This window comes from Mixophyes fleayi, chromosome 10 (genome assembly GCF_038048845.1).
Source record: "Mixophyes fleayi isolate aMixFle1 chromosome 10, aMixFle1.hap1, whole genome shotgun sequence".
NCBI lineage: Eukaryota > Metazoa > Chordata > Amphibia > Anura > Limnodynastidae > Mixophyes > Mixophyes fleayi.
In genome coordinates this window covers 44,915,097-44,931,052 of record NC_134411.1, presented here as the reverse complement: position 1 = coordinate 44,931,052, position 15,956 = coordinate 44,915,097, and the positions used below count along the sequence as shown (strand labels likewise).

At 39.9% G+C, this 15,956-nt stretch overlaps 1 protein-coding gene across 1 annotated transcript; it reads left to right on the top strand.

The window, feature by feature from the left end:
• The first annotated feature begins 7,964 nt into the window (after nt 1–7,964).
• Nucleotides 7,965–14,435, top strand: LOC142104129 (transmembrane emp24 domain-containing protein 10-like). The gene is made up of 5 exons (XM_075188627.1): nt 7,965–8,309; nt 11,003–11,123; nt 11,227–11,300; nt 12,283–12,409; nt 13,458–14,435. Exons 1-5 carry the CDS (start codon nt 7,980–7,982, stop codon nt 13,577–13,579), a joined length of 774 nt encoding a protein of 257 aa, XP_075044728.1. The 5' UTR covers nt 7,965–7,979; the 3' UTR covers nt 13,580–14,435.
• Nucleotides 14,436–15,956: the final 1,521 nt, after the last annotated feature.

The following is a 15,956-nucleotide window of genomic DNA, read 5'->3' as shown; positions in this document are numbered from 1 at the left end:
CAACAGAGGAACAAATGACTATATTAATATAAAAGACAGATAATCTCAGAATCAAAATAATTGTTTTATTTGCCCAGAAATGAATGACTTATGACTTACTATCACACCTTAGGCTTAGCACTAGTTAGTAGCCTGTGTCCCATAATTGTGTATTGGTAGTCCCTGCCCAGAGAGGGGATCCAGGAGGGATTAGAAGATTGAAAAGTACCTCTCTCACCAGTTTTAGAGGTTGCAGAGGGCAATTTGCCCCTTTCATCATGCACCTTTGGTTTCCCCCCTTCCTGCCCCTGCATTAAATACTGTACCTGTGCCCTCCATTATTCTTCTATTTGCCCCCCTTCACTTACCTTTCTATCGCCTTCTTCTCTTGTCCTTCTTTTCTTATTGTCCTTTGAGTCGTGGCTCCTCTGTGCTGCGGTCCACACTTAAAATGCCGGTATGACGTCATCACAACATTCAGTGCGAGGAGGAGGGGAGCAGGGAGGGAGCTGGATCGCCACCTCGTGACCCCAAAAAAAATTGTTGTTTTTTTTCCCCCAGAGCTTCAGAGCCCTGCCTGTGGGGCCTGCTTGCCCGAGGGGCCCCCGGGCAGTTGCCAAGCGTGCCCAATGGGAAAGATGGCCCTGGGCCTGGAGGCGCGAGGTATGTGAGAGGTGCCAGGTAGAGAGGGGCTGCTGTTGTATGATCGCTATGTTCATAGAGTTACATAATGACTAGAGTTCGAGTCAAGTTCAAAACCATAGACATAGCCTTGATCTTGCCTTATAGTCATCCAGGGGTAAGCAGAACTGAGCACTACAAGTAGAGACAGTGACAAGATTGCAGTATAGAAATATTAAGGCCAGAGTCCTGAGTGTGAGAAGAGCAAAATACATGCAGAACTGCAGAGACATTAAATGGAGTAAGAGGCATGATGGGACCAATAGTGCACCAAGCCAAGACTGTCAAATCAACCTGTTTAGTGATTAATACTGTGAAGCTGGGGAACATAATATAACAATATAAATATTTTGTAAAAAATACCACATCGTAGACCCGAATCTCTTTTTGCCACACATAAAGTTGTGCTTCATGGCCTATTAATACAGTTAGATTCTCATGGAAGCAAATGGTTTAAAGTGATTACTTTCTGGTCTGAAATTAGATGGAAGCTCTACATAGGACTTCACATTCTGAGGCCATGTAGCAGTGATCTATTAAAAGGTAATCAGCACCCATGTCAAAAGCTTTGGAGCTCTTCGAGTCTCCCTGAGCTGTGATTGGCTGGGTAGTAAGTACTTTGTACTGGAGAGGTGTCTATGACACCCCCAGGGCATGCTTGTTCGGGAGACCCCTGAAATAGTGGGTGATGTCTCGGCTCCCGAGTCTGGCAATCTCCCTGATGTTCGGCCAGAATGAGATATGGTGGGCATAAGCTCTTGAAAACATGATTCACATTGTAACTCTCTGGCCAACATAGTGTAATGGTGGGTATCACATCATCACACTGCAGTGGGTGGAGCATGATGACACAAATAGCATCATTGTATCCCATTAGTCGGGGTGTGATGTATATCGCATCATTGAGTCCCAACTGACCTGACGTCATGGAGCTCTCCTCCTCATCTTCCAGACATGAGCTCAAAAAAGTAGGTGAGAATGCTCCAGGATCACACCGTAATGGACAAAAGGGTGGCATAACCACTGTCAATGATACATAAAAAGCACATTTAAAAACAATGAATACACGCAGGTTTATAAAATGTACTAATACTAGTAATAATTCTACATCTTTAAAATTCTATATTAAATAGACTTGAGAAAACAATTATTTTCTTCATCCAATGTAGTTTGAGCAGCAGCTGCGATTAAACTTTATATAAAAAAGTGCAGTCTGTACATGAAAAGTTTCAGGACTCTGCTAACAAAAGGAACCGCGACCTGTAATAATCAAAAACGTACAAGGAAAGGCAGATAAAGTAACGGCTCCAATCTCTTCCCGGTACTCAGTGATTAAAGTCCAATACATTTTCCAATTCAAGAGTAGAGAAAAAAAAATATCATGGCGCTCACCACATCTTACAATCAAAATCTGTGTCAGTTTATACAAATAACAGGTTTACATATCCATATGTGGATAACACACTATATATTTCAGACATATATATATATGTATATATACATATATATATATACACATATATATATATACATATATATATATATGTATATATATATATATATATATATGTATATATATATATCTCTATCTATATATACATATATATAAATCTATCTACATATACATATATATATCTATACATGTATATATATCTATATATACACGTATATGTATATATATATATGTATATATATATATATATATATATATATATATATACACATACATATATAAATATACACATATATATATATATATATATATATATACACATACACTGTAACAAAACACAGGCAGGGTGCCTCATAGTGTAATACCGGGGTTGTAATAACCAAAGTTTGTATTACCATGCGTACCGTAAGGTTAGAATAGGCAATCTTGAAGTAAGATGGATGCTCTTTGAGAATTGTACCTCTGGATCTCAACTCAATGGAAAGATAATGCAGCAAAGGCAAAGCGTAATATTGTAATGTATGATATAATACACCACGTGAGAGTGACGACACCACTTTCAACAAACTGTTTAGAGTGATTCAAGTGTTTTCCCAGATGTATAACATTCAAGAAAAAGACACCAGTAAGTTCACATCTATATATAGAAATATATATTATGCGTACCAGATGTCCCAGAGTAAATGGCACTTCTCAATCAATATACAGGAAACTTCCATATATATATGACACTGACATCCAGCAGATGACAGACACAATGCCTTCTTTCTTGACTAAAGGTGGTTTAATTGTACACATCACCAATAATCCATAGCACAGTGTTGTCAGGATGACACAGGTGACCCTAGCTCATACATGCCAACTTTTAAGATTTCTCCCCTGGGAGATCCGCCCCCACTCTAAAAAGCCGAAATTTACGGCATTGAATGGAGGGGGCGGAGCTTAATGAAGCGATTAAACCCCAGCCCTCCATTCCCTGCTGTTGAAATGAGGGAGCTTTGGCTACTCTTCCAGGAGTCTGTGAGAACTCCCCGAAATTCGGGAGTCTCCTGGGAATTGCGGGAAAGTAGACAAGTATGCCCTAGCTCTGGCTAGACAGAGAACTCCTGCTTAGTCACTGGCCACATAGGTTTAAATACAATCAACCCCTCATTAGACCCAGTCTTTCACCTGTGTATGTTCAACCTAGGATTCTCACTCTGCAAAAATTTAATTCTATCTGGCACCTTATTCTGCAGATTGTGAGTCAAATCCTTACAATTCCTCTCGGAAAAGGACAGCCTACAACTTTCTTTGTCACATATATCTCCCCTTAGCATCACTAAGTTTGGTGTCGTGGACCTTGCGAGGAGCACATATTTCCTAGACAGGGCATCTGCATTCTGATGAAAAATTCCTGGCATATGCTCGACCACGAATTTGAAAGGCTGCAATGCTAAAAGCCAACGAGTAACCTTGGCATTCACCTCTCTATTACTTTGTATCCATGCAATGGTGCATGGTCTGTTATCACAGGAAATTTTCTTCCGAACAGATAGTATAGGAGTCATTCTATAGCCCACTTGATTGTGAGACAATCCTTTCCCACAGCAGTGTATCTCTGTCCTCTAGTGAGTACTTGCAGCTTAAATACAAAACCGAATTCTCAACTCCGTCTTTCTCCTGTGACAATACAATGACTAAGCTGACCCCAGAAGCGTCCAAAGAACCTCCTATTAAATTTAGGTGCCTGCAGAGCTGGAGATAAACAAAGAGCTAGATGCAGATCTGACCAAGTGGCTTCTGCGAGTTCACGCCATTTTTGAAAAAACATTTGACCTTGATAGTGTAGTTCCCAACTTAATTGTCCAATCATGGGACACTGACAAATGCCCGCTGAAAAAACCCACAGTAGTCAAATACCTACTACCCAGCTAGCTTCACTACCACTTTGTCGACCTATGGCACAGGACCACCGCTACACTGGTAGTCCTTGACTAACTTTTCAAATTCATCATTAACACAAACAATCCTGTTATCTCCCAATTAAGTCACAACCTCAGGTTCACTTAAAGCTGTACGCCCCGAAATGGAAGAAAAGACATCCCAATTCTGGTGCATAATTTTGTTCACGTGTTGTTTTCAGGCCCAAGTCAAGGAGGGTTCTGTTGCCAATTTAAATATCCTCACAACTACACCTACGAGTGTACGATGCTTGAGAACACTATTTTGATATACCTTGTCTTCTTTCTCTCTCAACAGATGGCCTCTTATTTTTGCACATGAATGCTTGCAATCCCTTTTCAACTGTGGCTGTACTGTCACAGAGGGATGGGATTTCTGGCATACAGAACAATCCCTACAGCATAGAATCTAAACAAAATTGTGAACAGAAATGGCGCTATTAGTAAACAATCCAGATACTGTTATAAATGGAATTCAATGGCCATATATTTTCAGTTTTTGGTAATTTTCATATCCTTGGTGTGTCCACTCCTCTTTATTCAGTGTGCTTCTCTGTATTCACTCATCAAAGGAATTAGAACCAAATGATAATCAGGCATGTCACGAAGTATCTAGATCTTCCTTTCTGATCCCGATATAAACCATCCGATTGTACTTGTCCGTTTATAAAAATAAAAAGAAAGAGCAATGCTCTATAGTGTAAAATCCTCAGACACTTTATTGTAAACACATAAAAACGAGGCCGTCATAATCAAAAGAGTACTTGTAAGAATACTTCTTACTTACAATTGAGGCATATACTTATAGTGCTCTCATTGATTTAATTTGGCACTCACACAGGCCATAATATTGAGGTTTCTTTATATCCAGGATATTATTATGCAGGAGTAACACCAGTCTCATTTGGGGTTTTATTATGACCCCTTAATTGCACAAAGGCTTATTGCAGCCCTTGTGCACATAACTGTGTGTTTTTCAATTGTTGGAGCCTATGCAACATAGTTTTGCATTCTTAATTTGTATTGTATCACTGTATGTTACATGTTTGTTTTTATATTTCGCTCATTCTCTACCCTGAATTTTAATGTATACCATTAAAGCTTAAATATTTTTTATTATCTATTTGGAGTGCCCCAATTACACAAATTCTGCAGTGTGTATGCACTCATGACCAGCTGTGTAGGCTCTGTGTAGCTCTCCATAGGGTTTACAGAGTCACAGTCTTTTCAGCAGTTGATTATGACAGATGAAGAGCACAGGTCTGAAGGTAACTTGTCTAGGTATGTACACATGAATCGGCATGCTCATCAGGACTTTTAATTGTTGGTAAAATCGTTACAGATATTTTCGGGGAAATTATCTGTAGTGTGTACCCAGCTTTAGCCATATCTAGTAACTCTTCCGTGATACCCCGACCTCCCTGGTTTTGCCACCTGCCTCCTTCCCCCCCTCCCCACCAAACCCTGTTTCTCTGTTGTTACTGTTTGTTTAAATCTTATATACATATTTGGAACAAACTGTTGACCTTATGCTTATATTTCTTTGATTACTATACAGATTGTACTTTCTGCTTCCACTTCTGGCAGGGCTTCCTTTGGTGATGCAAGTAGTGCACGAAAAGCAACTATTTAACATGGTTTGACACAGAGAACATGTACTCCTTTTTTTGCCTTACTTTCCTTAAGACCCAACATGACTATCTTGTAAGAAGACGTGGCTTATTGCTCATCATTAATTGGTATCTCTGAGTCCCTGCCCTTAACTTAATCTTATTACTGTGGGCTGGGTCTTGTGAACCATGGGCTACTAGTTGTACTTACCCTTAACTTCTTAGTCATAAGGCCAAAACAAGGGGTGACAGATGCAGACATACATAGGGGATGGGGAGGCTGGCAGAGGCAAACATGGGGGGAAATTGACTGAGCATGGGAGGGGGAATACTACTCACATTCTACTTGGACTGTTTGGTGCACAGTATTGGGGTGGGGGATAGAGGACAAGCTGTGGTGGGGGTAGGATCGCACAGGAGCACATCAAATGGCAGCTCTACCTCTGTAAAGCAAAAGGCAGAGTGCAGCCAACACTACAGAGATGCTGGGCCAAATCTTTGGACTTGGGATTGGACTAGTATGTCCCTGCCCCCAAGCAGTTCAATTACTTCATGTGGGTGCCATCGATCTGCAGGGAAAATTCCTGTAAGGTCTATGTCCAATCCGTTCCTGGAAGTACCGCCATTCAATAAACAGGCTAGCAATATTGTGCAATATCAGCTTTTAGCAGTCTAGTATCCAGGGCCGGCAGAACACAGTATGTTCCCTGCTACGTGTGCACTGACATATTCAGTATAGAGCGAGCAAAGAAGCACCACGAGTCACAAGCAAGAAAGAAGACAGAAGACAAGAAAACAAAAGACACAAAACAGAAGAAAGAAGGCAATAGAGAGGTAAGTAAAGGGGAGCAAAAGCAGTATGGATGGTGTAATACGGGGAGACAGGTGAAGGGGAGAAACAGCAGCATGAAGGGCACAGTGTGATACAGGTGAAGAGGGTAAAAAGCAGCATGAGAGGCACAGTGTGATCATAAGGGGATACAGTGTGATCAAAAAGAGGGCACAGTATAAGCATAAGTGTGGTGATGAAGGGGCACAGTGTGATGTTGAAGGGGCACAGTGTTATGATGAAGGGGGCACAGTATTACGATGAAGGGGCACAGTGTGATGTTGAAGGGGCACAGTGTTATGATGAAGGGGCACAGTGTGATGTTGAAGGGACACAGTGTTATGATGAAGGGGCACAGTGCAGGAGCGCACGCAGGATTGTTAGGGGGGGATTCCCCCCCACCGAAAAAAAAAAAGTGAGAGAGCTGTTGCGCATGCGCAGCAGCTCCGTTTCGGCAGCACTGTACTATACAGCAGCCACGGCGCTGTCAAAGAAGCGTCCGTGGCGGTGCTGTACACAATACAGCACCGCCGCAGACACTTCTTTGACAGCGCCGCAGCTGCTGTATAGTACAGTGCGCTATGTGGGGCACTTTGTTAGCGGAGGGGAGGGGTTTCTGGAGACCCCGAAACCCCCTTGCATGCACCACTGCAGTGTGATGATGAAGGGGGCAAAAGTGTGATGAGGGCGCAGTGTGATGAAGGGGGTGTAGTGTTATGGAGAGGGCATTCTTTTCACTTATAAACTTCTCACCACATTAATTTACCAAAAATTTTAAATTCTATTAAAAAGAATACATATTCTTCATTTATATTACTCATATACCATAAATCTTTGCTATTTAATATATTTATTTGTATTACTCTCTTTATTAAAGTTTATTATATGATTTGTATTAACAGAAGAAAAGCATGATTGAATGAACAAAAAATTTATAGAAGAGGGCACAAATATATCTTTTTGCAGGGGGCGCCAGGCATTCTAGCTCCGGCTCTGCTAGTATCTATCATTACACTAACTATACTCACAGCTTATTTGTTGCAAATGCTTACAGCGCATCATTATTATTTGCACTAAATTGTAAATTAATCCCCAAAGTTTATTCTAACATGGGTGTTTTTTTTTTGCTACAAAATGTTTCTATCCACCAAGCAAATTTACATATATCACCAAACTTAAAATGGACAATTGAGAGGTATAATCAGACATAATTTGTCTTTTTTTAAACTTTACTAAAAACTGAAACAGATAGGACAAACCACGCTGGAGAAAATTATTGGACCCAAAATGTATTTCTGCTCTTCTGTTCACTGTCGTCATATGGTAATAATAACATGTTGGGCCTCAAGGAAAATGTCGTCACTTTCATACACATAAATGGAGACGCGACCATGTGAAGCAACCAGCCAGCGGATGAACAAGGATTAATGACATAGGCAGTGACGCCCATTGCCTGTGATTCGTACAAGTACCAGAACGAGCAGATGTCCATTGACAAAGATCGGCATCCAATCGCTGGGCGTCCCCGGGGATGGGCGGGGAGGTGTGGAACGCAGATGTTACACGACATCGGAAGTAGGGCCCCTAGGAACCCGGCACTTCCCAGCTCTGTACCTGGAAGTCCCTTTATTGCAGTTATGATCCGGCTTCTGCTGCTTCTCAGCCCCTGTCTCCTCCTGCCCGGGACCGGGGCTATCTCCTTCTATTTACCAGCTGAAAGCAAGAAGTGCCTTAAAGAGGAAATCCATAAAGATGTGCTGGTGACTGGAGACTATGAGGTGGCCGAGCAGCCTGCATTGATCACACACCTCAAGGTATACTTACATGACGTGTAACACGAATCGGAGCTGTGAGACGGTTTCTTCCTATGGTAACATACAATCATAAAACGTGAAGGTTTTCTTGTAATGTGCATTGTATTGTGTACCTTTCTTTTGTAAATTCCCTTTACCTTCTTTATTCATGAGGTTAGTTTTCTTATTGCCATCTTACTTTAATATGTGATGCTTATACAGATTTGTATGTGTAGTTTGATTGTTGGCTGTGTACATTATTTTCCTGCAAGCATGTTACAAAGCACCTGTGTGTATAAATCAGATGGGACATTTGTGTCCACAAGGACCATAGAAGTAAATGCATTGTCCATTATACTACTATTATGGTGCATAGCGAAGTTATCCGTTATGTAATGCTTCATTGTCTTTTTTTTTTTTAGCACTTAATTGAAGGATTGGGAAAAAGCTGGAATTATCTGGCGCCCTGCAGAACCCTCTGCTGCTTGGTGTCTCCAGTGAAGCTTGTGCTGTCTCTGCCTGTATAGTGCAACCAGTCATGCTACATATATATGTTCTCTGCACTGCATGTAGTGTTTATAAGTTATATATATCTCCTATGTCTGGCACAATTATGTCACATTTTCTATTGCTTTTGTATGTGTATGTATGTATATATATATATATATATATATATATATATATATATATATATATATATATATATATATATATATATATATATATATATATAAATTTTATAATTTTACACACATTATATTGACAAAAGTATCTGGCCACACCTGTTAATTATTGAATTGAGGTGTTTCAATCAAATCTGTTGTATAAAATCACAAGCACCTAGCCATACAGTTTTGCAAACGTTTGTGATGCAAAATGGGTCGTTCTGAAGAGCTCACTGATTTCAAGAGTGGTACTGTGATAGGATGTCACCTTTGCAATAAGTTGGTTTGTGAAATTTCATCCCTGCTGGATATTCCACTGTCAACTGTAAGTGATATTATTAGAAAGTAGAAGCGTTTAGGAACAGCAGCAACTCATCCATGAAGCAGAAGACCACGTAAAATCACAGAGTGGGGTCAACGACTGCTAAGGCACATGGTGCGTAAAAGTCGCCAACTCTCTGCTGATTCCATAGCCGAAGAGTTACGAACTTCCACTGGCATTGATGTAGTCACAAAAACTGTGCGCGCAGGAGCTTAATGGAATGGGTTTCCATGGCCGAGCAGCTGCATGTAAGCCTCACATCACCAAGACTAATGCCAAGTGTCGGATGGAGTGATGTAAAGCTGTAGAGTGTGGAGCAGCTGATGGACTGTGGAGCAGTGGAAATGTGTTCTGTGGAGTGACGAATAATGCTTCTCTCTTTCGCAGTCAAATCTGGGTTTGGCGGATGCCGGGAGAACGTTACCTCCCTGACTGCATTATGAAAACTGCGAAGTTGGTGGAGGAGGGATAATGGTATGAGGCAGTTTTTCAGGGTTTGGGCTAGGCCCCTTATCTCCAGTGAAGGGCAATCTTAATGCTCCAGTATACCAAATCATTTTGGACAATGTAATGCTTTCAACTTTGTGGCAACAGTTTGAGGAAGGCCCTTTTCTATTCCAACATGACTGTGCCCCAGTGCACAAAGCAAGTACTACAAAGACATGGTTTGATGAGTTCGGTTTGGAAGGACTTGACTGACCTGCACAGAGTCCTGACCTCAACCCCATCTAACACCTTTGGGATGAACTGGAATGGAGATTGTGAGCCAGGCCTTCTTGTCCAACATCAGTGCCTGACCTCATAAATGCTCTACAGAATGAATGGGCACAAATTCCCACAGAAACACTCCAACATCTTGTAGAAGCCTTCCAAGAAGAGTGGACGCTGTTATCGCTGCAAAAGGGGGTCCAGCTCCATTTTAATGTGTGTGTGTGTGTGTGTATATATATATATATATATATTTGAATACATGTCATTACAGTTCCGATTGGTGTAATGATCAAACGTCCGAATACTTGTGTCCATATAGTGTATGTGTGTGTGTTATGGAATTATGGAATAATTCTGCCGGACATAGGGGATATATAACTTAAGTTCTCTACACTCTGTGTGTTTATATCTGTATAGGAGAAAGAATGCACTATACAGGGATTGAGAAACCCTCAAGCTTCAATCAAGACACCAAGCAGCAGAGGGCGGTGTTACAGCATTCGCCCATACCCCTCAATTGATAGTGTAGTAGCTTTCACTTGCTATTTCTCCAGTATCTAAAGCCATTGGAAAATGTCTACTGATCAGCAAACTTGAGTAATTGTCTTTGTGAGACGCTATTTACTTGTTTTCTATTATCTGGGATAGTTCTTTAAGCCTGTGAACTTATTTTAAATAGATTTAAAACCTGATGATTAATGTTACAAAATCTCCTGGTATTGGCAGTCTTTAAAACCTCCTATGTTATGATTGTTTTGAGACAGTTTCAAATTGATGAATCTGTAGTCTTGTGTTTTTTACTGGTTTAATTAAATTAAGTTACCTAGACACGCTTCACCTTGGAAGGACAATTAGGATATTTTAAACTTTATTAGTCACAATTTGCAGTATGTGTCAACTGATGGAAAGTGTGGTGGAACAGTGACCACAATTTCACTGTGTGTGACTGTGATAAGTGTCCAATTGCTGCCTCCTGTGTTTGTTTATTTATTTATATATTTATATTTTTTTTACAGGTTACAGATTCGGCAGGACACCTTCTATATTCCAAAGATGAGGCAAAGAAGGGCAAATTTGCCTTCACTACAGATGATTATGAAGTGTATGAAGTGTGCTTTGAAAGTACAGGCTCTTCTGGTCAGTTCTCATCATGACACATATATCGGAATTAGCCTCTTGATCATAAAATCTATGTCAGAGTTGGTGTGTTTAGCCTGAAATTCATGTTCTGTATTCCCAGATGCAGGGAGATCTCCAGATCAGTTAATTGTACTGAACGTGAAACATGGAGTGGAAGCTAAGAATTATGAAGATGTAAGTTTGTCTTAGAACAGTTTTTACTAAAGGCTTAATACAGGTCATTCATATCTAATCCTTGATATATACTTATTACACAGAGCACATTTTTAGCCTGATTCATTTTCAAACGCACCCTGCACGGAAGTCACGTTTTTAAAACAAGGACGGAACATGAGCTTAAATACGTCTGTATTCAAATCCAAGCGGATCTCAAGATACGTTTCTATTTGAATCTGGGTATAAGTACGCTCTGCCTAAACAGTACTTGTTGTATGTTAACAGGCAGAACGCAGAGCAGAATATGTATATGTACAATATAAAATCGGAACACATTCAAAAAATAAAAATGTATAAAAGAAATTACCAACTCATAATACTATATTCATTAATATATATATATATATATATATATATATATATATATATATATATATATATATATATAATTTTTTTTTTTTTTACATTAAATACATAAATCAACATGTTCTTAATGCATCATGGGCATACAATGCGTTTATATAGTCGATATTCCTTGCATACACATTTTCTTTGCTATCTAGTGGCACGCATACGTGTAGTTTTTAATACATAGACTATGCCGTGCCAGCCATCACTATCAGTCTGCACTTACAGCTGTCCTGCAGCTGGTGCAAATGATACGGTTAAAAAAAATAAAAATAAGTACTTTAGAGAAACACAGACCTCGAATCAGCCAAAGCTGCGTTGAAACCCCATTACTATACATTGCCTGCGTTAGTCCGCCCCTTCCCTCCCCCGTTCAAATCGTAGGCTGTCCTTATTGTTTGCCTTTAGACATGAATTGCATGCCGTTGCGTTCACTGGTGTGAGGTCCGTTCCTGAGCATGTGCAGAGCTATTTCATGCAAGATATGGCACAAACTTCCTGCGTCCAAAGATGATCAGGCCCTAGATGTTTAGTAAAGTTAATATAATGCCATGTAGTAACCACATACTGCCTTCTTTGTTTCACCTTTTAGATGGCTAAAGCAGAGAAGCTGAAGCCACTGGAGGTGGAGTTAAGGCGTCTTGAGGACCTGTCAGACTCTATTGTTAAAGATTTTACTTACATGAAGAAAAGAGAAGAAGAAATGAGGGACACAAATGGTGAGAGAATGACCGGGATAAAAAGCTAATAAGCATAGAAGAGCAAATTGATGGATTTAAGAAGACTATTTAGTGTGGGGGTGCAGATAACGCTTGTTATTTGTTCTGTGTTGTGCTGGAAGTTTTGAACTACTGGCTCCATTAATGTCAGGGTCATACTGGTGATACCTGCAATGGGAGTCTGAGTCCCAGGGCTAGATTTACTAAGCTGCGGGTTTGAAAAAGTGGGGATGTTGCCTATAGCAACCAATCAGATTCTAGCTTTCATTTATTTAGTACCTTCTACAAAATGAAAGCTAGAATCTGATTGGTTGCTATAGGCAACATCCCCATTTTTTCAAACCCGCAGCTTAGTAAATCTAGCCCCCAGTGTCTTGCAGCAGGTTTAATTAGTACCAAGGTTATATTAGGACAACCATGCACTTGGTCACTGGTCTACTTTGTGGACCTTTGCAACTCCCAGGTGATTCATTCTGAAGGTGGTTGTTGTGGAAGGTGGTGTGTTCTTCCAAACTGTGGGGTTCCTGACATGAAATCTTCACAGTTCTGCTAGTTGGGGCAGTCGGCTATAAAAACAAACAATTTTCGGGTGGAATTCTCCTTTTAAGAAATACTAGTGCTTTGTGTTATTGCACTGTATATAATTATAAAATATTCTTACTATATGTTTAAAGAACATGTGACATATTGCATTCAGTATTCCTTTTAAACATTTGCTTTTCTATTTGAATATAAATCTATACAAATCAAAATTGATAACGCACTACAACATTTATTTATGAATGAATTGATCAGTGTATATTTAAATGAGCACATTCCTATGCAGGACAACATTGAAAATTACAGCATCTAAAAGTAATACATTTTATAGTCTTTACACTGCATCCATTGGAAACATTGCTGGTTGTTGTTCTATAACTTTAATTGTAGGAATTAAATATAAAACTAAGTTTGTACATTAGAAAGTGGAATGTTTTATGCTGCAATTTCCATGGCCATTGGTTCTGTTATTTGTTTTCACACTGATCTTATCTCTTTCTCTCCCCAGAGTCGACCAGCCTACGTGTGCTCTACTTTAGTGTGTTCTCCATGTTTTGTCTTGTTGCTCTTGCCACATGGCAAGTCTTTTACCTCCGGAGATTCTTCAAGGCCAAGAAACTTATCGAGTGAGTTGTGGCGTCAAATGAGAGGTTGATACCAGGCACAAAAACTCCATCCTTGTGCCAAATAACTTAAGGGAAAAGTAAAGCTGATGTGCAGTTTGTTGTTATATGAACTGAGGTTCCTTATAGCGCATTAAGAACATATGCTAAATTTGATGTGGGGATAATATATAAAAACGGGTCCATACATTACTGCAAAAAAAGTTGTGACTCCTGGCGGGAAACATTCAAAGTAATTTCTCTAGTGCCGTTTTCAACACTTCTACTTGCTTTTGTTACATCATAATTTTAGGCCAAAATCCTGTTCACTGGTTTTTACGTATGTCACTAAATATATGTTAAAAAACAAGTTAATGAGATTCCCGAATTCTACTGTATTGCAAGTTATGAAGACCTAATTTACAACAAGCCTGAACCCAAAATAAGTGAAAATGGTTTATTTCAAAGTTATGTTGCATAATTTATATGCGATACCTGAAATCTTTACTTCCCAAGGGTTTTATAAACCAGTAAAACCAGTGTCACCATGTGGGAGTAGTGGAAAAATTGGTGCTTACAATATTGACAAGTCTGCTATTAACGTGTTCGTGTGTATGCACGGATTTCCATTCCTTTATGGAAAATGAATGCTATATCATGTGAACACGTAATGTGTTTTCCTACAAGTGTCACTGTTCTATTTTTTCCCATGGGGTGGTTGACTGTTTTCTCTCACATTTTCAGTACTTTTGGTATGTTTGTTTTTACTTTATTTTAAAACATTTCTGTGAGACTGAGATGCAATTCTGTAAAACACATATGTTAGAGTGACTATCGTGCATACAAGATAAAATAAACTCTTCCTGGTCTTTTGTTAAACTGAACATTATTTGTTGTACAATATTTTTACGGAAAAAAAAACACATTTTCTTTTTTTGAGTTCCATCTGTGGAAACAGCTCTATTGGTATTGTCTGTTGAACCGAGTTAAATATACACTGAATTTATATTTTAAGCAACCATCTGTATTGTATGTTACACATGTAGAATGTATTTGATCTACCTATATCGGCTATTACTTCTATCCATTACCCTTTTCATAAAGTCATTTTTCCCTCAAAAGTCCCCAAACCTACTAGATTTTGGTTTTAGTTGATTCTTTTATTTGAATACTTCTCTTTTGCAGAGAAATGCTTTCCTTCTGTACCGCGATATATATACCAATCAGCCACAACATTAAAACAACTGGCAAGTGAAGTGAATAACATTGATTATCTTGTTACATTGGTACCTGTCAAGGGGTGGGATATATTAGGCTGCCAGTGAACAGCCAGTCCTTAAAGTTGATGTGTTGGAAGCAGGAAAGATGGGCAATCCCAGTCATCTAGCCAAATTGTGATGACTAGGCGACTGGGTCAGAACGGCAGGTCTTGTGGGGTTGTACCCTGTATGCAGTGGTTAGTATCTACCAAATGTCGTCCAAGGAAGGACAACTAGTAAACCGGCAACAGGGTCATGGTTGTCCAAGGCTCATTTATGCGCGTAGGGAGCGAAGGCTAGCCGGTGTGGTCCAATCCCACAAAAGAGCTACTGTAGAATAAATTGCTGACAAAGTTAGAGCTGGCTATGATGGAAAGGTGTCAGAAAACACAGTGCATCGCAGCTTGCTGCTTATGGGGCTACGTAGCCACAGACCAGTCAGAGTGCCTATGCTGACTCCTGTCCACTGCTGAGAGCACCTACAATGGGCTTGTGAGTGCCAAAACTGGACCATGGAGCAATGGATAAAGGTGGCCTGGTCTGATGAATCACGTTTTATTTTACAGCATGTGGAATGCTGTGTGCATATGCATCGTTTAGCTTGGCCAGAGATGTCAAGGTGTTGACTTGACTTCCATATTCCCCGGATCTCAATCTGATCGAGCATCTGTGGGATGTGCTGGAAAAGTCCGAGCCACGGAGGTCTCACCTCGCAACATACAGGACTTAAAGGATCAGATGCTAACATCTTGGTGCCAGATACTACAGGACACCTTCAGAGATCTTGTGGAGTCCATGTGTCAGAGCTGTTTTGCCGGCACGAGGGCGACCTACACAATATTAGGCAGGCGGTTGTAATGGTGAGGCTGGTTGTTGCTTTTGAAAGCTTCTATCATTTCTACCCAATCCATTCTCTGCTCCAAACCATACATATTTAGATCTTTTAGTATTTCCTGGTAAGTTTGGTGATTTAGACTATACACCATTCCTACAGAATGTGCCACCGTCTCTTCAGCGTAGGCCTTTGCACTTCTAATTGCTTCCTTAGCAAGATACACCTATTTTCTTGATTCCAATTGTGTCTGTTTATAACTGCTCTTTGCTGGGAGATATTTCTCTGTATCTCTTAAAAACAATCTTTTTTGC